Source organism: Taudactylus pleione, unplaced genomic scaffold (genome assembly GCF_031769625.1).
Source record: "Taudactylus pleione unplaced genomic scaffold, aTauple2 ptg000703l, whole genome shotgun sequence".
Classification (NCBI taxonomy): domain Eukaryota; kingdom Metazoa; phylum Chordata; class Amphibia; order Anura; family Myobatrachidae; genus Taudactylus; species Taudactylus pleione.
The window spans coordinates 3,150,564-3,174,056 of record NW_028285105.1 but is presented as its reverse complement, the minus strand read 5'-3'; the positions used below and the strand labels follow the sequence as shown (position 1 = coordinate 3,174,056).

The window sequence follows — 23,493 nt, the reverse complement described above, 5'->3', positions numbered from 1 at the left end:
CAAGCTCAAGAGTCATAGGACTATAACTTTTTTAGAGTGCCATGGTTACCTGTAATTATTTTTACAATTGTAGTGCACAAAGGGTCAGTTGTGGCTCCTTGAGCTAACATACAGAATGCTGTATATATAAAAATGAACATGTTATACCTATATGCTGAGTTGGACACCTATTCAATGTATTATGTGGTCAATAAACCTCACATTAAAAGTGTATTTATGCCAATATGGTGAAATGTATGCATCATAAGGTGTGCATCAGTAGCATATGTGCCAGGTATGTTTTTAACCATTTGTTCTGCTTGTGAGTACACACTTGCTATTAGATTTCGATACTATAAAACCTCTATAATACAGCAGGTAGAACCATCTTGTGCATGAAAAAAAGAATTGCTACTGTAAAACACTCAGACAAAACTGTAATATATGCAAGAGCAACGAAGAAAAAACCTATAGGCTTGAGTGATGAATTCTCAAACAGCCAATCAGAGGCAGTTAGTGCTGGCGGCCATTATAACCATGATCAGCTTGTATTTGCCACTTCCCTCAGGTACCCCCAAATCATGGAGCTTGGATTGGTGTATATGTATCTCAATATCTAACCATATGCAGGTGCCCTCTTTACTGGGCATGTGTAGAACACTTTTGCAGGACTTATGATACACAATAGTGTAACAGTTCAACTTAGTATCTGCCCCCTACTGTTGTCCTTGCTGATGACAGTGATTATGATGTACATGTTGATCCATCTTGGATTTATGCTTGTCTAAATACATTTTGATCTCTTTAATCATATTATGTCATTCTATAGCAACATAGGGCCAACTATACATTTTCCATCTCTGAATACAAAATGAATAAACACAGCATTAAGACACTACAATCATGGTTAATTAGTTACTTATTTTCAATACAAATGTTAAAATTAGGCTACAGGATCTATTCTATTAAACTGTATGGGGAACTTTGTTTCATTCATTATGTTTATAGATTACTTAGTTGCCGTGCAGCAACACTTCTGTTTAATATTAGCTATAAAGTAAAAATTACCCACTATGGGCACGATTCAATTCAGCGCGATATAAATAGCGCCGGGAGATAGCTCCCGGAGCTATTCAATTCATCGCGCTGTTAGGTCGGGGAAGGCTCGTTATCGCGCCTTAAACAGGGTGTTTAGGCGTGATGACGGGCATTCCCCGACCTAACTTCCCGGCGCGAGGTTTTTCCCGGCGCTAAGGGCAGAAAACAGCCTCGCGCTGGGACTTTTGTCGGATTTCTTCGCTCATCCCCGGAGGGATGAGAGAAGAAATCATTAGTCGGACTTGTTAGCGCGGTGTATTGAATAGCTCCGGGAGCTCACTCCCGGAGCTATTTACATTGCGCTGAATAGAATCGAGCCCACTATCTTTTTGGAGACTTGATTTGCTACTAATGCTTCATTTTTATTAAACCTACATTATATTGTAAACTAATGTGGGTTACACTAGGACGATGGATCGGCCGTTAGACTGACCGCACAATATGTCTGGCCAGAAGAACCACTTGTGATGTCATTATTGCTGGTTTCTATGGTCAGCAGATGGGGTAATGGTACAGTGTTGGAAGACCTACAGTGTCTATATAGACAATCAATAGGTCAGCATCAAATAGTAGACAGGGTCAAAAGGTCGACCGGGTCAAATGGTCGACAGTTAAAATGTCGACATGGACTAAGATTGACAGAGTCAAATGGTCGACAGTGTCAAAAGTTCGACACACAAATGAAGGGCACAGAAAAGGTCAACACATTTTTATAAATGTCTGTTATGGCACTCAAATGAGTAAACAGCATTAAATCAATAAATATAGTCTAAGGTTAAACTTGTGCAACATCTACAGCACCATCATAATCTCTTATTAAACACAACATCTGTGGACCTGCATTGCGTTTCTATCATTCTGGATATAAACTTGTGTATGTGATGAATGACTAAAGCTATGCAGGACTATAACTGTATATAATTTACAGGCCATCCGTTTGGTATAGCAGTATTCGAAGATCACATATGGTTGTCTGACTGGCTGCAGCCATCAATTATTAGAATGGACAAGAGGAACACACGCAGCTGGGTACGTCTCCGGGGCAGTATGCAGAGGCCTTCAGCACTTGTGGTCGTGCATCCTTTGGCCAAGTTAGGTAATCTTCATCAGTGACTAAACATAGTTTCCTCCTTTCTGTCTATGATCTTCTTTTGTTTAGATGCATTTTTAACATTTAAAATCTATACCATTTCTGATATCCACTACTGTTTAAAAAAATCAGTCAATGTATGTGCTCATAGGTATATTCAGCTGTGGTGATGTTGCTCATAGGTGGTTGTACATTCAGCTGTGGTGATGTTGCCGGTAAATGGATATCAATTGATCACTGTGTGGAACATTTTGTTTGTAGTCACTGGACGCTGGACAGACCAAACACAGAAGCATCTAGTGACTGCCCAGGGCAGTGAGTATAGGCAAAGTGTACCAGAGGTTCCCAAACTCAGAGAATTACAGTCCAGGTTTTAAAGAAATCAATGCTTGAGTCCAGATCAGTGGCAGATTTTACCTAGGGGCTGCGTGGCTGAAGCCCCCCCAGTAAAATCCTCCACTTCAGTTAGCCAGTGCAGTCTGTTACTACACTGGCAACACTGTGACTGTTGGTGGCTTCCTATTGGAAGCGCCACCTGCCAGTCACGTATAGGACAGGCAGTCCCAGGGGGAGGTGTCTCCTCCCCCTGGGACTGCCAGTCCGAGCTGCCATAAGCAGTGGAAGCTGCTGCTCTGCCTTTCAGGCAGCCCTACAGGGCTTCTTGGGGATGCTACCAATGCAGCCCTGAGAAGCTGGTCTAGTGTTAAGCACATGTGCATCACTACCACCGCTCATGCGCAAGTCACGGTGCCTGACATTCATTGTGCAGGCACCGGGACCAGAAGCAGCGGCAGCCCCCCTCATATAAGAGGGCAGGAGCCACTACTGGTCCAGATGGTTAAATCAGTTTACTGAGGTAATAATTAAGGGGCTCATTTATCAACAAGTTTTATCATATACAAAGAGTTTTAAAACCCGTTGCGTATGATAAAGGTGCTCCAGCCAATCAGCTCCAAACTGTCATCTGTTTGAGAAATGACAATTTGGAGCTGATTGGCTTGAGTACCATTTATCATACGCAGCGTTGATAAATGGGACCCAAAGTCACCTGTGCTCAAGCATGGACAACCTTAAAACGTGGACTGTAATGACAGAGTTTGGGAACCTCTGCCTTATACTGATGAACAGATTATTATTGTTAGGTCTGACTGCTTGTATGCACTTGTCTTCTGCTGAGTGAAGTGCAGGGTAGTGCCATGAGTACAAGCTTTAACTGTGGCGTCACTAGATGGGTGGAGACCACCAATAGCTGCACTCACAGGACAGACCTATATTCCGGCTGTGGCAGGCCGGCATGACCGCCACCTGGATATATTTATTTAACAGTCCTGCATTTGCCCTTTTTCAGGATTAGATAAACCAGTACATTCAGACTGTGGTGTCACATAATATAAAGTTTATGCATCTCAGCTTGTTTTACCTTTATACCTAATGATTAGCAGGTGACCAAGGTGGGAGAACTGCTGTGGTCACACTGGACCAGTGCACTCTGCCATGTCCTGTAATCTGCCTTAGGGCCTGATTCAGAGCCGGACGCTATTTGCGGTCGTTCGTCCAAAAAATAGGGGTGGCTATTCAAATGAACCGTTCGCTCTTTGCGGTCTGTTCACGCCTCTATGTCTGAACGAGCGAACAAAACTTGCGGTCGTTTTTTGAAAAAATATGCCCCCTTGCCGCTCGCATCCTACGTCATGTCCGCTATTTATTAGATTAATTGAGTACATCGACCAGCGTATGAACTGCTCGCTATTCTTGTGGTTGGTTTTTGCTACCACAATCTTGCGAGCAGTTCTGGCTATAAAATAACCAAGTGACGTGGTCAATGACGCTGCTGTTTTAATTATGCACACCCTTAAAACGCCCATTTTGACCTTTAAGCACGCCTGCGTTCGGATCTCCACTCCCCGTTTTCAAGCACCTTCCCCTGTTACCACCCACATACCCCTCATTCTGTCACTCAAAATAGCAGGCATTCGCTATTTAGCGAACAAACGAATTTCGTCCGCACTGACTGGTTCGCGCATGCGTATTACGATCCATACGCATGGGCAGTTGGGCAAACATCGCTCAGAGCGAACGAGCGGCCGCTTACGAGCGGCTCTGAATCATGCCCTTAGTGCTATTACTCACAGCAATGCAATATTTGTACACAGCAGAATAGATGACTCTAGCTGCTATTCCTCTCTGGCATTTACACACTAGAAAAACAGCATTCTGCATGGGATTCCAAGAGGCAAATAAACACTTGTAGCTTTCATTAAGATTCCATTACCAAAGAACAACTTAAACTAATGCAAAAAGTGCTATGGTATTCTGGCCCTCATTCAGAGCCACTCGTTAACAGCAGTACGCTCGTTGCGTTCCGATGATGAATAACCGCGCATGCGTCGGTGTAACACTGCGCATGTGCGTACTGCAGATTGCGAGTTTTTTGGGACTCGTTCCTAAAATAGCGTACAGGAAGTGACATGTCAAATGTGATTGACAGAACAGGGCGTTTTAGAGTGTTGACGAGGGTGGAGATGGAAAAACGCAGGCGTGGCGAGGCGTTTTTGGGGCGTACATACATTAGCAGATGCGAGCGTAAAATGTGTACGGACCGACTCCTACGTCACTGGATGATCCTCTTTCCCTTCCAAATGCTCGCACAGCTTAGGGTCTGGATTACTCGACCACATTGGCGATGGCCTTCTCCTCCGTCCCTGGACTCCACGATGTTGTTGCGATTAATCGCGGGCGGGCAGAAAAACAATTAGTGTTGGATTGAGAACCGGCTTGGTATGTGTTTTGAAATCAGTTTTTTGGGATAGCACAAAACGTACACAGGTGGAACTCAGAGCTGCTAATGTCAGGATGACACAGTCAATTTGCGTACATTTGGGGGGGGTTATTTGGGCAGCAATTTGGTGGTTAGGGCCTATTGTAACAATAATTTCATCATGTTTTCAGTTTCGCACCATTTTATTTGTGCCTCCTGAATTTGCCGAATTATATGAATTTTTAAACGTTCCTTAAAGAGCCCTTTTTTTTTTTTTTTGCCCGAGTTTTTGCCTTTTGGCCCAGGATTAAATGTAACCCATTTGTACAATAATTTCACAATCCAATGTCATTGTTTAATTTCCAATTTATTGCTCAAACAAAAAAACTTATTTTAAAAATTTTGGGGACATCTTTTTTGGCCAAAGATATGTTCCCAAATCAAACAAATTGGCCCAACATAACTGTTGACATAAACATACATCAAAAAAATAAAAACATTTCACAAGAAAGGAGAGGGAAGTTTTGACCCGAAAGGAATATGAGCCAAGCACAGAAGGATTGTGGGAAAAGTCACCATTGCTGTCACCGTTTTTTCACCCGTTTGGATGGGGGAGGGAGGGCGCCAGACCGGGTCCGGGATGTCATCGGGCTGGCCTGTCCAGAGGCAGATGTTGTGGCCTCTGGACTAGGCACAGGGCTAGGCACATTTGGAGGATTGGCTGATGTTGTGCCAGAGGTGGAGGATCCTGATGTTCCGGCAGGAAGGGAGGTCGGCTCCACCATGTGCTGGCGAACGAGCTGCTCCAGTGCATTGGCGATGCGGATGTTGGCCCTGGTATTTTCCGCCAGGGCCTGACCAATGGTCTCGTTGGCCGCAGCATTTTGCTCCAGGGCCTCAGCCACCCGTAGCAGACTGGCGTCCATCCTCTGCAGAATCTCCGTATGGGAATCCGATTTGAAATTGAGTTCTGTGAGGAGGGCCACTGCCTGCGAGGGGGATTGTCCTTTACTGGCTTCTGCAGGGTCCTCAGCCGGATGTACTGGTTCCTCCCCTGCAGAGCCAGCAGAAATTCGGCGGCCAAGGCTCCCCTCTGGAGCAGACTCATCCGCCTGTGTCTCTGTTAGGAAAAAAGAGAAAAGCCTCACATTACAATCTACATATTGGCACAATAACATTTCAGAGTTGATGACATCCAAAGATTTACCTGGGACAACATGAGGAGCCGCAAAGTCTGGCATGTCCGTATCCATGTTGGACATGCCAAACACCTCCACAGGGTGCACACACCCCTGTGCCAGCTCTTCTAAATCCGTCAACTCCAATGACACAGGGGTGGGACCCCCACCTGTCCCCCTTGCATGCCTAGCCCTGTCCGCGAGATTTTGTTTTAAGCGATATTTGAAGTCGCCCCATCTGTGGGAAAAAATGGAAGCCATTATCCTTTGGTTTAAAATGGGGTTTGTTTTTAGGGGGGGCAAGGGTTTACTTACCGCCGTTTGACATCCCGGGCTAGACGGACATAATCACCCACCCTATTGACAGCAACGGCTACCTCTTCCCACATTCTCCACTTCTGGCTTAGACTCATATTCCTGTCTGCCTGTGGCAGGATGTCCACACACTTCTGGATCAAAACCTCCATCTCCTTTCTTGTGAAATGTGGCTGCCTTTTTTTTTTGGCCGCTTTGGCCGGAATACTGGGCCCAGCAGCCTCTTCCATGTCATTCTCCTCACCTATTTGTGTAAATTTACAGAATTCACAAAATCACAACTTGCCTAATCTTATGTTTCAAATTACTCATTGATACAAAATGCATGAAAGACTTACCGCCTGACTCTTGGGCATTTTTTCCCTGGTCTGTCGCCATGTCTGAGGTCCAAACAAGAAATACACCAGAATTTGAATGTGTTTTCGTGACGTATTTATACATGCGTCCTTATTTTGCGGCCGCATCATTGATTGTGCGGCCCTATGATCCCTCCTTAATTTGTGCGGGAAACGAAACACTATTTATGGCTTGGTGTGTCTCAAGTCGAGGTGGCGTTTTTGGATTGTTGGAGGTTATCTTGGCTGGTGTTTATTGATTGCGTAGAAAGGAGTTGGCGGTTGGAGATTCGTTTGTTGGTTAGATTTGCGTTTTTTTTTTCCGTTATCTTTGTTGGTTTATATTTTTGGGACCTCGTTTCTTGATTTGGTAAGTTTTGTGAAGTCTAACTTTTGTTCAATTGTTGTTTCATTGTGTTTCTTATTTTTTGTAAATTTTGGATCCATAATTTCTTCTATTTTAGATTTTGTTTATTTTCGACCCAAAAGACCTTTTGATTTTGACTCTTATATATTTGCTCTTGGTAAGTCCATTTTTTATCTTGTATTTGCAAACTAATTAGCGCATTTTTAGTAGTTACTCTTGTGACTTGTATTAGCGAACTAATTAGCGCATTTTTAGTAGTTACTCTTGTGACTTGTATTAGCGAACTAATTTGCGCATTTTTAGTAGTTACTCTTGTGACTTGTATTAGCGAACTAATTAGTGCATTTTTAGTAGTTACTCTTGTGACTTGTATTAGCGAGCTAATTAGTGCATTTTTAACAGCTTAATAATCATTCTAACTTTTTGGTGGTTTCTCTTTCGCTTTTTGTGCCAACATTTCGACCCATTTTGATGTACTGTGTTAAATGTCGCTTTGCTGTTTTGCTAAATGGGTGTTTGGCATATTTTAACTTTGGTCTAGCACAAAATTTGGAAACAAAAATGCACAGAGTGAAATGTGTCAAGTAATTTTGGTGTTTATTTTCAGTTTGGACGTATCATGACAATACCCCGGCATGTAAGCAGCAATGGATGGTATCATCAAGCTAAGTTGTTTTAATATAGTTTTGGGGTGGGTCAAAAGCCTTACTTTAAAATCTTTGAATTTCAGGTTGATCTGGGGCGGATTGTTCTGGCCATGCTCCCGGAAGCCGACCAACCTCAATCTCGTCCCAGGCGTAGGCATCGTAGGCATGCAAGGCCCCAGATATTTCGAACACGTGTCACCCTTTTTGGAATGCCCGATGATGAGGTTTTAAGACGCTACCGTCTACCTCCCAAAATCATCATAGACACTCTCTCATTAATAGAAAGTGATCTTGAGCGGCAAATTGACAGTCCAACAGCAATACCACCACTTACGCAATTTATGGCGGTATTACATTTCTGTGCCTCAGGATCATTTCAAACAACGGTGGGAATAGTGGCCGGCATCTCCCAATCCTCCTTTTCCCGGATCCTGAGGGCAGTGATGGAGGCACTTTTCAAGCACCTCCATCATTTTATTCAAATGCCTTTGGATATGGGTGCCTTTAGTGTGGCCAAGGCCAATTTTTACCAAATAGCTGCCTTCCCACACATCATAGGGGTTGTGGATGGTACTCACATACCACTTCAGCCTCCAGCCCGGCTGGAGGCCATATTTAGAAACAGGAAACACTATCACTCCCTGAATGTAATGGTGGTATGTGATGCCTCCCTCCAGATCCTGTCCCTGAATGCTAAATTACCCGGAAGTGCACATGACTCCTTCGTCATCCGGCAATCAGGGATATGGCACAAATTAACCAACCTACAAGCTGGTGATGCATGGCTTCTGGGTAAGTGGAGACCTTTAGTACATAACAATGTTAAGCTTGATACACAGTGTTCCTGATGTTGTCAATTCTTTTCCATAGGAGACAGTGGATATCCTTGCATGTCCTGGCTGCTCACTCCTTATTTGGCTCCCACACCAGGCCCACAAAGTGCATTTAATTCCGCACTTACAGCCACCAGGGAAGTGGTGGAGCGCTGTATCGGCCTTTTAAAAGGCCGATTCAGATGCCTCCACCGCTCTGGTGGCGAGCTCATGTATTTGCCGGATATGGTGTCGAAAATTGTGGTCCTGTGTGGGATATTTCACAACATCGCCATAAGGAGTGGTGTCCCAATGCAGCCAGAGGATGCCTTACCTGAGGATGGCCCCCCCGAGGTTGGTCGGAGGTCAGTATGTGGGGGGGCCATACGCGATGATGTGGTGGCCAGATTTTTTAGGTAAGTTTGAACAAAACAGTGTTTTAACCTAATGTGTTTGTGTTTGTTGGCGAACATCTAATTTTGTTTTCTTTTTTTCAACATCTTCGGTTTGTTCACATAATCTTTGGCACTACAACGCTCACTACTTCATGCTACCCTTAACAAACCTGGATCTGCTCATTTTGGGAATATATTCTGGAACCCATATCGCAACGCCATGTTTGTGAATCATTTTGGCATGGTCCTTCCTCAACCAGTTCTTGATTTGTTTTTTTTGGGTTTTTTTTTATTGGGTATGTGTTGTATTTGAGATTCTCACTGTGTGTTTTTTTTGTGAGTGACCACTTTGATTTCTCAGTTATGTTGTGAATAAATGTTTGGAGAGTTAAATGTTCTTCCTTTTTTTGGACGTTACCAGCAAGTTTAACCAGGTTAACACACCTTACATTTGACTAAGGGGTAATCCAGTACTGACGCCAGTTGAGCAAAAATGAAATATGTTTTCAGGTTCCCAACCCACACCAAAAGGAAGCCTGTCCAATCATTTGGCTTTGTAAGATTCGCCTAAGCAGCTTGCCCACCAACTAGGAACCTGTAAAATGTAGAAATATCTAATTGCCACTACACACAAAAAGGGAAATGACATTGTTACTGTTATGTGTTTCTTGAGGGTGTTTTACATACAAATACAAAACCCAATCTAATTTTTAAAAAATGCAAAACCTTGCAGGAACAGTCTACTTATGTCAGGGTTAACTATCTTTGGTTCTGAAAAAACGAATGAGGCAGAACGTATATTAGAAATAAACAATTTATTTTGAAAAAGATAAAAACAAAAAAAAACTACTGCCGAAGGATGCCAGACAGCCGGTCAAGGGCCACAAGCACCCCAATTACATTTTGGCGCATGTGTGCCACACAATGTTCGACCTCTTGCCGACGCCTCTGTTCCTCTGTGGGTGAGAAAAGTGTGTGGATTAATCAAACAATAGGGAATCCACATTAAAAAAACAAAAACACAACGAAATCACTCCAAAACCAAAATGTAAAAAAAAAGGGGTGCTGCAAAAATTACAAGGCCTATGTAGAAATACCCACAGGTGTGATATGTGCATGTTGAAATCAGCAGGAAGAGGTAAAGGCAAACTGCTAAATCACCAAAAAAGAACCCAAAAATCACGAATAAAGGAACGACACATGATTACATACAAACAGTTTGTGGTTAAAAAAAACGCAAAAGAAAAACATACCGGTAGCCAAAACGGCAGATCCCGAAGTCCCTCCATCTTCATCCTCGGAGGAGCCTTCATTCCCCAAAGAACGGGGCGGGGTTATCACGGACTCCGGGGAGGGGGTAATTGGAAGAGGGGTGGGCGGAGGAGAGGGGGAAGGGGGACGGAGGGGAAGGAGGCCCGACAGTTCCGGGAGATGCTCTTGGAAGGCTTGGGAGGAGGGGGGAATAGGGGAATTATTTGGGGTGGAGTGTTGGCTGGGGGTAGGTGAGAGTGGGCGGGACCGCCGTCTGGCCGGACGGTGACGGCGTAGTCTTGCCTGTCCCCCTAAAAGATGTCAAACAAATTGTGGTTAGTTTCTGGCCAAATCCTGCCCAAATAACATTTTAAAATCACCCACCACCAACAAAAAACATGCAAATATGAGTAGAATGAATATATCAGAAATAGAGGGAAAACATGGTCATGCAGATATGAGGAGAATGAATAAATAGGACAGACATAAAAACATGCACACGCAGATATGATGAGAATGAAAAAATAGGACAGACATGAAAACATGCACACGCAGTTTGCCCCACAAAGACAAACATGAAAACCACAATACATAACACTTACTTTCCAATATCTGCATGCGAAAGCATGCCAGCAAGCGGGGCGTTCGCCGTTGCAGGTCAGACCACCTGCGCTCCAGCTGGCCGATGTTGCGGCGTGAGCCGAAGGAGCGCAGGCGGGCCCGTGCCTCCGCATACGCGGAACGCTTCTGCCGGTTGGTGATGGGTGGAGGCTGGCTGGTGATACGCCGATCCAGCACCTCCGTTAGCACCAGCAGCTCGCGCCTGGTGAATGCGGAGGCTCTCATGATGGCAATGGTGTTTTTCTTAAAATTCATTTTTGATAAAGTGTGCCAAAAATTTCTGATTGGCTAATGTAGTTTGGAAATTAACAGGAGCAATTTGATTGGTTAGTGTATGAGTCATGTGTTCGACAGGGCCAGAAATCTCTGGAGAGTTATGATAGGCTTGATGTAGTGACATGCGTAAGCAAATTTAAATAAAGAAATGAACCCCGGAAAATATGCGGGGATCCACAGCAATAGAACAATTGTCTCATTGTGGCTAACATGTTTTTTGAGCAATAAATGCGAATGTTTAAGCCGTACGTATTCTGCGGGTAAACACAAACACGGACAAGAGTAAAGTTTCTTGCATTGTGTTGAAAAAAAAAAAACATTAAGCTAATTGATACATTGATTGGCATGATACGATTGATGGAGGTAGGCAGAATAAAGGAGCAGGTAATCGACATCTGACATGGCCACTTCCGGTTTATACTTGTGCGTGCGTTCCCTTCAAGCCATTTCGGGGATGTACGCTCGCTATTTCGCACGCTCGTTAGTTAGAGGAGGGGTCGTCTGAGTTTGGGGAGGATTTTTAGATGCGATCGAAAATACGAGCGAGCCCTTGAATTTAAATATTTTTGGACGTACGCCTAACGTACGTGCGCCCGCTTGCGAGTGGCTCTGAATGAGGGCCTCTATTCTTAAACACGATTTCAGGTTATGTATGCCATTAACGCTACTGAACGTGAATGCAATTTGTTAAAAAAGAAAAGAAAAAAAATTACAAGAGCATTTCAGTTTGACACTCCATAATGTTAACTAGATTATGTTCTCTTAGAGGAATCTTAAACCAACCGGAAAAGTTACATTTTTGACAAATGCACCAAGTGACCAGCATCCCAAAATGTGGTAAACATGAGCAGAGATACTCAGAAACAGTCACACAGGACAAGGCAAAAAAACATAATACTGTAGGAGATGGGAGGTTGAGATCAGAGCAGCGGCCTGGATAGTGGGAACTGATCATGTGTGACAGGTATTTTAAATCTAGAGTAAAGGAATCAGTAGACAGTGGCTTCAACTTTATGTACCCACAAATGTTATTGGTAACTGGAAGGGAAACTGTTGTATACAGTAATACTATACATCTTTTTCATCTTGTGTTACATAAGGGTCTATGGGGGCCTATTCATCATAACTAAAAATTCTCTGGAGGTAATTAGGTTTAGAACTCGTATGAAGTTCTACCTAATTACCAGAGGAATTCATCATACCTCCTCCCCATCAGTATCTATTCCGAAAAGCTGTCTTTTTTGTGATGACGGCTTTTTGGGAAATAGATACTTTTCCCTACCTAGTCCTACCTTATCGCAGCTGTAATCAGTGCCGCGCATGCGCCGTTCCATTCACAAAAGCGGTGCATGCGTAGCACAGATTACAACTGTGATAATTCTGTGTCCACCCCCCCTCTCCCCCCTTCACTTACCTAGCCGGCTGTAGCCACTGACCCCGACCTCCCGCCCGGACCCCGACTGCAGCAGACAGCATGGCCAGGCAGAGGAAGCTGAAGGTTTTTCATTTTTTTTTTAAACATTATTTTGTTCTCACAGCCATAATGCTGTGAGAACACAGAGCAGCAGCCGGAGCCTAGGAAGGGACCAGAGCGACGGAGGGAGCCGGCGTAGGACCTGCCCAGCTGAAAGCAGGTAAGTATAACCCGCTGAACGCCACCTCAGAGTGGCGTATAGTAACACCATAATAATTTTCAGAATTTGATGAATAGTCTAATTTCTACAAATTAACGCAGACGGACTTAACAGGAGATATCAGTAATATCCCCCTGTGTTAAGTGTCTTCATGAATACTAAAAAAATGGTTATTAAGGAAAATGTACTTAACATCGTTATTTTAGTGTTGATGAATAGGCCCCTATGTAATAAGCTTTGGTGAGAGATAAAGTGGATGGATATAAAGTACCAAAAAATCAGCTCCTAACTGTCATATTTCAAACACAGCCTGTGAAATGGCAGGTATGAACAAAGGCTTACTACATAGAATGGAACTTTGCAATGCTATACTGTACATTACGTTACTACTATAATATTGACATCTCCGTTCTGTTTCCGACTGGAAGGGGAACGCTGCCTGGGGTTAGCACCGTCACTGACGATTATCACCTATTAGGTTATCTGCACATGGACCCAAGAGATATAAACTTAAAAAAGTTTCCACAATAAAGGCCCAAAGGACCAAATGCATAAGTACATCTCTGGTGACTGCATTATTACCTTGTCCTATTGCAAATAATCTCATGAATGGCAGTTTTCTTCAAATTTTTAGCCTGGACAGATAACAGTGACGAGGTCTCGGGTTTCTACATTCCAGACTGCTGTCCTCAACGTTAGGCTATTGTCCTTTAACTAACTGTGGAATTACACTCAGACTGTAAGAACAGCTGGGTGAAAGGATGGCATGGCAGAAGCCCCTCTAATCCTCATTGTCATCATGTCATTCATGTTGCCTATTTAAGTAGTAACTAGAGGCAAGAGTAATAACAAAGACAGAAGGCATTATGACCACTAGCCACTAACTTTGTCAGGCTTTTTGGAAAACATGCTGACCCCATAAACATGACACATGACAACATAATTATGCTAGGAAGGTATAACATAGCTACTATGTCATGACACTGTGTCCTCCTAAATAGTAACTAATATAGGGTCCACAGCGCTTGTAAAACTGGCAGCACTAAACAAATCAGTGTACAGCATTACTAAAAATGAATACCAGACCGATGTCTATTTTCATAGTATAGAGTCAGTCTCTGAACACTACATACAAACCTATTGTGAGCCATTGTGATATATGACCTAAGAGAGCTATAAATCCCTATTGTGATTATCTATGTCATATTTTAGTTGCCTCTGGCAAATCTTCACTTTCTTCTTTTTACCAAAGGAAAATATTGAATTTGAAAAGTAGCCAAATCCTATCAGCATTTCACAAGCTCTTTTGAAAAGACTTTGAAAGCTTTGCACAATAGACCTTATCAAATTCATACTGTGCGAGCTTAGTTTTATGCCCGTAATTAAACTGATATTTGATGTATTAAAGATCTCTGGAAGAAATTACAGGTTGACTAAGGCAAACGGATGTTCTGTCCTCAGGCCATAGAAATAAGTAGCATATGAAATAATGAATTTGCAGAATAAGACAGATGTTGTACAGTCTATAACATGATTCATAGGAACAGCAGCAGCTCCGTCTCACACACAGTGCCTGTCAGTGCTTTATTATGTTTTCTCACAATATATGTTAGCAGGAAATATTCAACCGATTTTGTCTCTTTTTTTGTTAGGTGGTTGTGGGAAAGTTCTTCCATCATCCCTAGATGGAAACCGTTCAAAATGTTTTCATTATCCAGGTTTCAGGGATTTTTTTTGAGCTGTACAGTATAATGTGTGGACCCTGCAATATTTATTTATGTGCACAAATGCATTTACTTGTCCACCTACAGGTATATTTACTAAAGTGCTACTTTATAGAAATGCAGATGTTGTCCATAGCAATCAATCAGATTTTACTTATCATGTATCTAGCACCTTCTACAAGCTAATAGCTAGAATGTGATTGGTTGCTATGTGCAACATCTCCACTTCTATAAATCCGCACTTTAGTAAATATGCCTCCTAATGTGTTTCCTAGGTGCACACCTAACTTACAGATACCCCGTAAACTGGGTTTGGGGAAAACCCTGAGAAGGAATAGAGTGGGAATATATGACATCATAGTCCAAACTACTGTACTACAGCTTTCCAACCATCACATTTTATATTTACAATTTACAATTTTTCTCTTTGAACAGTGTGTTGTTTAGTATGTTTTGTGACTAAAATTGACCATGAGAGTGAGGATTCTTTGGGACTCTTTTTTGGGGTTGTTTGCCGATTATTATTGCACAGTTCAAAATGCTTTCCTGCAATTATACAAATGAAAGATGCTAAGACCCATTGTAAGTGTAATGAGGAGACCTGATCTACTTTTGCTGGAGCAAAAGATACAGCTCTATGATACAAGGCAACAAGCACCATGAACAGAAATAATATTGTCTTGCAAAAAGGAAAGTTAATATTTGTACTTCAATGTCAAAGTTCATGTGATTGATCCGCTCTCAGCAAGTAATGCTCTAGTTCCGCTCAACTCCTTCCTTTGGATGGTGCAAACTTTTGCGCAGCCTGCAAATACAGGGCCTGATGCAGAGATGGATGGAATTGCAAAGCCTCACACAAGTAGCTATGCAATACCATCCATCTAAAATGCAAATCCAGCAGGAGGTGTCTTTAGGACATCGACACCTCCTTGCTGCATCTGCAATCCCAGTACTGCGAGCATTGACGCAGCCTGGGATCATGGTTGCTCCTTTGGCCTGGCTGTGGTAGATGAAGCTTACCACAGCCTGACTGGGTCCTACCCGCTTGCAAGGCCAGGAAATCTGCGTCCACCGACGCAGACCCTGACCTTGTCCCTCACGGAAAATGGGGACAATACGCCATCTTTTCTGGAAACGCCCCCCGTTCTGCCTCCCAAACACGGGAGGCACTGTGAGCAGACTCGCAAATGGAGGGCTGCACAGAGATGTGCGCTAAGCATCAGCAGGTTAGCATACATCTCTGAATCTTGCCCACAGGCCTCAGATTTATTCACAGCAAAGATAGGCATTAAGCATTAGAAAAGAGAAATTATCTGTCAGTTATGCCATTTTGTGGTTTGTTCACCCAAGTTTCTTCCATTTGATGAGATGGACTACAACCAGTGCAAACATCATCAATGATGAAGGCAACATAAAAGTTCTGGACAAAGTTAGGTAACCATCAATATGAAGTGCAAAGGCAATAAGAAGCCCTTTATTGTCACTGAATATGGAAGAACTGCAGCAAAACGCTGCTGCTATAGGAGGTGGTTGCTCCCAGTAGGATTCACAGATTCCAGGTGCACAAAGGGTCCGAATTTGGTCTGTAATGACCACAATGTTATTTATTATCATATTTACATATTGCCCACGGTGTGTTGAATAAAACCAGCAGAGAATTTGACAAGGTCCCAAGTCAGCAGCAGCCCATGTAACATTTTCTGCTGACTTTATCAACACACTTAGTGAAAACTGATAATAATCAATTAATAAACATTGTGTAGCGTTCTTTACATTGGCACCACATGTGCACTAATATGTTGACACCACGCAAAGGATGATTTGTTACCACTAGATCACTTTCTTCAACTGCTTGGTTATCCATTGTCTGTTCTCTTTACACCAATGAACATGCATTGTCACCCATGATTAATGGTTTATGCGCTGCGGCATGGTGACGATGCCTGGTCTGTGACGTTCTTGCTGAATGGCTTTTGATAAAACTGTCTGCTCACTTCACAGATTTATATTTTAAGCCAATTGATCTGTAGTTATTGATCTGTTTTCCGTTGCATCTCCAATTAAAGCACAGATATTACAATCCAAGAGAATGCACTACCACTCATTGTTGGCCTTTGCTGATAGTATTTTGGCCCCGAGTTCCATGCTGAGTTCCATGTACCACCTTAGACAACATTGCTTGGGAAACTAAAGCAAGCTGAACTGTTTTGGTTACTGAAGCACCTGCCGATGCACCCCAGCAATCACTACTGTTTTACAGTCACTGAGGTCTCGCATGCAGCCATGCTGGCCATATTGTATGGGTAACCAGAATTTGTATACATGACCCTGATCTTTCTGGGATATTATGTGTGTAATAATGCATAATCCAAGGTAAGAAAACTCTCAATATGCTTAGTGTCCCTCATTTACCCAGGGTTTCTACTGTTATGTACTCTACCTGTATGTCATAACACTGGATTGACAGGCGGCAATTAATAAACTATTAAATAACAAAGAATATACTAAACTATTATTGGCATGATGAATATAAAGGGTCAGATATCTGGCTACAAAGCCAACCTGATTTGTGAAAGTGAAGTATTGTCCTGCGATACTGGGCTGCAAGGTGATACATTCTATAACTGTTAATGCATTTAAAGTCCTGAAACAAGAGGTGCCTAAAAACTGATACCTGGAGGCCTGGTGTCATCACAAGCCGGGGGAAAAATGGGGCCTGATACAGCAAGGATCGCAACTGCGAATACAATAGTGATTACGCACACAGTCTCACTGCGATAGTATGCTAATCCATTGCGATCGCTATGCCACCGCAGCACAACATAAGGACGCCCCCTTTACCTTACACACATCCGTAATCCTTAGCAAGACTGGGAAACCATTGGTACCATCGAGAACCAATACAGCCTCATGCACAATTGCACAAGCTCTGACCTTTCTCAGTAATTGCTAACTTCCTCTCATGCAGTGAGTACACAAGCTGCGTATCGCATCGCAGTGACTAATTTATGCACACCCCTGCAATAGCGTTCAAAGTGGCACGCATGCGTTTTGTCGACCAATCCCTCGGTCACCACCCCCAAATGTTGCTTTCTATCAATTACTCTGCGATGGTTCTGCGTAGTCACTGCAATACGCAGTATGCAACAATTGGCCAATTGCGTGCTTATTAGCAGTTGCAATCCTTCTTGCTGAATCAGGCCCACAGTACACTACAGGAAGTGAGTAGCCGGTGTTTTTCAAGCCAAGGACCTAGGGCTATTATTGGACGATCTATGATATATACTTACATTTAATATTTCTGATGTGTTCTTTCTTTATTTTTTGCTAACAATGCTGAAAATTTTGAATATTCAATAAACTAAAAATGAATTATGTGACAGTAAGCCAACCATTAAATCACATTATGACAGTTTAAATCAGGGCTGTTTGTGATGGGGCTGCTTTATTCTGCTATGTTGTGAAAATTAGACTGTCAGGACTAATGTCTGTTGATTTGGTTGTCATGCCATCATCACCTGAACTGACATGGTGTGACAGGGAACTTGTTATTTATAACTATTATGTTGCACATGTTATGAATACCGTAAATACCATGCACATATTATAAGTACATGCCTGGGGTCAGATAATTTAAAATCGATAGTTTTAGGTTTTAAAGCAGCTCCCATTTATATTGACAGTATCGAAAATATGTATTTTTCTGTATGTGTGCAGTGTCGTTCTCTAATGAAGTTACCATTTTCTTCTATTTATTATTTAGAATCACTGTGTATATGGTCCACTGAGTATCAATGGTAGCATTGCAGAGCACTCTCATCTCACTTGGGGGAGAAGTATCAAACCTTCGAGAGAAATAAAGTGGAGAATTTACCCATAGCAAACAATCAGCTGCTGTCATTTTATAGACTGCTAGATTCATGACAGAAGCTGATTGGTTGCTATGGGCAACTTCTCCACTATATCTCTTTAGAAGGTTTGATACATCTCTCCTTTAGTGTTGTGGGCCCCATACACATGAGCCACCACAATTACCAGTTTTACCGATATTGGGGCCAGGGGATCCGGGATATTTAACATGTTGAAAAATCTCAATTCCCTGATCCCGACTTGAAAATGGTCGGAATCATCGATTCGGGGATTTTTAACATGATGAATTTCCACGAACTGCCAATTGATCGCCAATCATCGATGCCTGCAGATTGGCAGTTTCGTTTGCGGATTGGGGTCGTTGTAGGCAGAACGGGGAATCGCAACTCAAGTGTATGTGGCCCTTAATGAATGCTTTCAAAATATCCTAGCTGATGCACAGGTGTAATCATTACTAACTGACACATTTTAAAAGCTCCACAGGTGGTCTGGAAAACATTAACATCTATTGGTCTTTTGTTAGCAGAAAAGTATGGTTAGGGCCATACCTGCGGAGCAGGGTGCTCAAGGGCGCCACCCCATAGGGGTGCTGCCGGATGATTGGGACTGATGACTGGCCAGCAGCATTCCGATCTCCACAGTGAGGGAACTAACTTTTGGTTGGCCCGGGCAGCATTGGCCTCATCTTCCAGATGGCTCAGACATAGCCTTGACCTAAACAGTAATGTGGTGACCACGTGCAGTGGCAGTGACAGACTGACTCACTGGGGAATATTGAGGGGCATATTCAATTAGCCGCGAAAAGTCAGAAAGATTTCGCCTGCTGGACTTTCCGCCGATATCGTGTGTTTTGGAGGCTTTTCACCCTATTCAATTGCAAAACACTTGAAAACAGAAAGCCGCGAAGTCGGAACAGGCGGAAAGTACTGTCAGAAATGGGGAAACCTGCCAGAACACCCCAAAAAGATGTTCTAACATTGGGGATCAATGTAGAGGTCTACGAATAGCCCCAATAAAGCTGTTTGGGGTGCTTAAGTTGTTTCAATAGCTTCTTATTAGCGTCTTAGCACAAGTGGTGAAGAATGGCATTTTGCAGGGTTTTTTTGAGAAAATAAGGAGTCCTGTCAAATTTGGGGTACATGAAAATGGGTGCAAGCATATTTAAAAGTTGCTAAAGTGAACTTAAGTTAGTGATTTTTTGACACAGTTATCCTTTTGGGGGCTGTCCTAAGGGTTCTGGGTAGTTTCCCCACCTTTGCACCCCCAAATAAAATAAAATGCACTTCTTTTCACCACCTATTCATAGGCAAATCTTTTTTGTCTATTACATTGCATTGACTTTCCGTGTACGCGAAAGTGTTTGCAATTGAATATGGAGATAAGTTTCTGCCTGGCGAAATGACGTCATACGCGATACTGTGGATCTCGGCTTATCGCGGCTAATTGAATATGTCCCTTAGTGTGTGTTTTTAGAAGTGGAGATGTTGCCGATAGCAACTAATCAAATTCTACTTAACATTTATCTAGCACCTCTTTTTTCTGTTATATCTATACAGAGACTGTCTTTACCTCCCGCCCCTATTTCCTTGTACAGAGCTCCCTCCTACTGTGCTCTGTTCTTTGTTATATCTATACACTGACTGCCGCAGCAGGTGTTTTTTCCCTACAGGGGAGAAGGGGTGAAGAAGAGCACTTAGATTTTTTTTTTACAGACTTTTCTCCCCATATGAATATGGCCCTTGGTCTACAACCAGTCCTGGAACTGATGGTACTGTGTGTGCAATGCAATGCTGGTGGAGGTTAATCCACACATAGTATACTTAACCAGTTATTAGATTTATTGTAATATGTTAAAACAGCAAGTAACTAATGACACAGAGATATCACAGGTGTAACAGTGGTAGGCAATCTGTGTGGAATATAGCAGTCTCAAGCTTAGGGTAATGATGGGCGTTGTAGTGTGCCGGGCATGAGCTGGTGAATGTACCGACGGATGGTAGCCCTGGTATCCTACTATATATCGGTAGTGATATAGGGTACTTGCGGTTATGTTTAGGCACTGAAATACCTTTAGCTATGGTGAAGGTCTCAGAGTCTGTCCTGTCCTCATGAATGCAATGGAGCAAAGACGCACAGTAGCGCATGTCGTAGGTGAGACCCCGGCTTATTAGGCTCGGGTGGATCCTAGTGACCGCCAGCTAAGTGTAACTAACAGGATGCTGGAGGGAGGCAGTGCAGGAGTACACTCCTTCCATCATCTTTGAGGACGAAGTTTGGCCTACCCTTAGCTGATAATAAGGTTGCCTAAAGCTAAGAAAGCTGAAGAGATAATAACCAATGATGATTATTTATTCTAAAACCTCTTCCATTTTGGGTTATTCTCGTATATTGAATATAAATATATAACTATTGTGCATTATTCTTCAGTCTCCAACAACAGTGTCTACAAATTACATAACTAGCATGTCCTGACCTAGATGTAAAAGTACTATACATATAATAACATTTCCAAAATTGTTTTTTAATGTTACAGAAGAAAGAAACCACATATCAAACGCTTGTTTACTAGTATATACAGTCATTTGCTTGTGTTTGGGAGGTCATCCTTCTAATACAACTCGTAGGACAACCTATTTTAACCCTTTCTGTTCCTGAAAATCTCAAAAACCATGTAAACTAAAAAATTCCAAAAATAAAACGAGCAATAGATTTCCCTGATATCCATCAGAAACAATAGCTCTGTAGCAAAGTAAGAAACATCCACAAGCTCCCAAATTGCAGAGAAGTTTTTATTATCCCAGGTTCTAGACATGGGATGCTTAGGTTTAGAAAACAAAAAGACATTATGAAATGAATACGTTACATGATCCAGTAAAGAACTAACACAATGCTGCACTTATCAATATGTCTTCCCTGGGTATAAGTGGAAAACTTCAGCCTGACAGCTGACACTGATGAGCTCATTATAGATGAAGACTTTTCCATTCATAAAAAGGTGTCAGAGTGGTGATTTGTGAGAGCAGACTGCAGGCTTATCATTTGCTCAATAAAGACTTTATGAAATAGAGCTGTGGAAAAACTGCTAATGCCTCTGAAACAACAGCAGGTAGTATGGGATTACCGTAATCTTCTCCCAAATATGTTTTTATTTACAGGGTATTTTAAGCACACTCAGGTATATCATTGATGAGAGTTTTGTTTTGTGAGCTTATCATTCATTACACTGTTGGTCCTGGGCACGTTCGCCCTAAATAGACAATAAAGCAGAAGTGAGTCATTGTTTTTCTACACGCTTGTAACTACATTGCAATCATAATCTTTTCTAGTGTTAGGAGGATGGAATTAGAAGAGCCACTTTGTTTTGATACCCTTCATGGATTGAATTGTATTTCTGGCTGAGACATAAAGAATGGAACAGGGGAAGAGAACTGCTTTAGATGCCTTGATGTAGCATAATGGAAGCTTTACTGTGCTGACTATCTAATCTGAGAATACTTGTGATGTGTCCAGATATCCTGGCTTGGCACAGCTCTCTGCTGAGGGAGTGTCCTCGTTCATCTTCTTTAAAGGACCAGGCTTAAGCCCTGGCTCATGTTCAAAGTGAAATGCGCCTGCTGGTTAGACGTGTAACGCTTATTCAGTCTTTGGTTTATACTTAGTCTCTGCGTATTACAAAACATGCACCAAATTATGGGGGAGTCAGCTAAACCCCTAATAAAGCATAATTCTACTCACTAGCTGTCTATATTTACCTACTGATCCTATTATGCTCTAATTCCCCTTATAATACTCACAATAATAAAATAAGAGAGCCAAGTTGTGCAGCTTAGTAATGACAGATACAGTGAATATATAATTAGTTTAAGATGAAGAGTTTTCTCTGTTGCAGCCATTACAGACATCAGACCTGACAACCCTAGAAAAGAGATAGCTGTAAGCAATGAGAGGACGAGGCATCAGCCCTTCCTTCATGGCCCAATTACTGCCACCTTCTATGGGACTGGGATAAGAGAAGATGCTCATGGCGGCAGTGAGCTGGGTGCTGAAATATTGGTGTCAGGTAGGACACATCCTAGCCTATTGTCATACATATATGATGGACCACTTTCTATTGTTGCTGTAAATTGTCACATATTGTATTCAAGAACCATTAGAACCATTAGTCAGAATATCTCATTACAATTGTTTAGGTTATTACATTTTGACAATAGAAATATTTAATTTCATTTTTACGGGATTTTCTTCTAAACATTTGTATTTTTAGATACAAACAAGAGGGTGTTCAATATATCATGTGATGCAGAGTACGGGATTAAGGTGATAATGTCTTCTTATGTAGGTGAACACACAGACACGCACACACACACGCAAACACACATACACATACATAAAATTATAAAAACTGCTCAGATGAAAAGACAAGAGATATCAGATATGTTACGTGTCCTATACATCCAATAGTTAATATACTAGCATAATTATTAGAAATTCAAAATGAGAACTTATAAAATGACTGTGAATCACATATTAGGACTGAGCATGAGGGACAGTAAAATAGATTTTGTCCCCAAGTGATTATATTCATGGAATGTTATCTACATTCTATATGTTTATTATAGAAGGCAACTCAGTAAGAGCCTCACACGCAATAAAAATACTGTAAACTGTGGTTTTATGAAACTACTGTCTAAAATTATAGAATGAATGGATTTGCAAATTATAGAAAGCTATTATAAAGAGATACTTTTAAATATGAAGGGTACCCCACTCCAACAGCACGGCTGTTACAGTGCACACTCTAAGGTGTGTCCCAATGTATGCTAAACACAGGTTAGTTGTGTCTCTGGTCAAACACTACACACTATCTTCTTGCATCCAGAGTCCACTGAGCATTCACTATGAGTGCTTCTGTATTACTTGTGTTTTTCATCTGTATTAATGGCTTATAGCTGTATCCCAACTTTACATTCCATGCATTAGGATGGCCCTCAGCATACAGCATTATAATACGCCCAAGCCCTTAAAGGGAGAAAAATGGCATCAGGCCAGGTCATCAGAATATATAATATTGTACAGTTTATATTTGCCAATTTATTGTACAGGTTGAGTCTCCCATATCCAAAATGCTTGGGACCAGGGGTAT

General features: G+C 42.1%; 1 protein-coding gene across 2 annotated transcripts in view; it reads left to right on the top strand.

Moving 5' to 3' along the window:
* Nucleotides 1-23,493, top strand: part of EGF (epidermal growth factor) — a 162,105-nt gene that overhangs the window by 103,473 nt on the left and 35,139 nt on the right. The window contains exons 14-15 of one of the 2 annotated variants that reach the window (XM_088456409.1): nt 2,006-2,173; nt 22,240-22,410. In XM_088456409.1, the coding sequence (XP_088312535.1) occupies nt 2,006-2,173; nt 22,240-22,410 (339 nt within the window). The remainder of the gene's footprint in view (nt 1-2,005; nt 2,174-22,239; nt 22,411-23,493) is intronic. The other variant, XM_088456410.1, reaches the window with a different exon arrangement.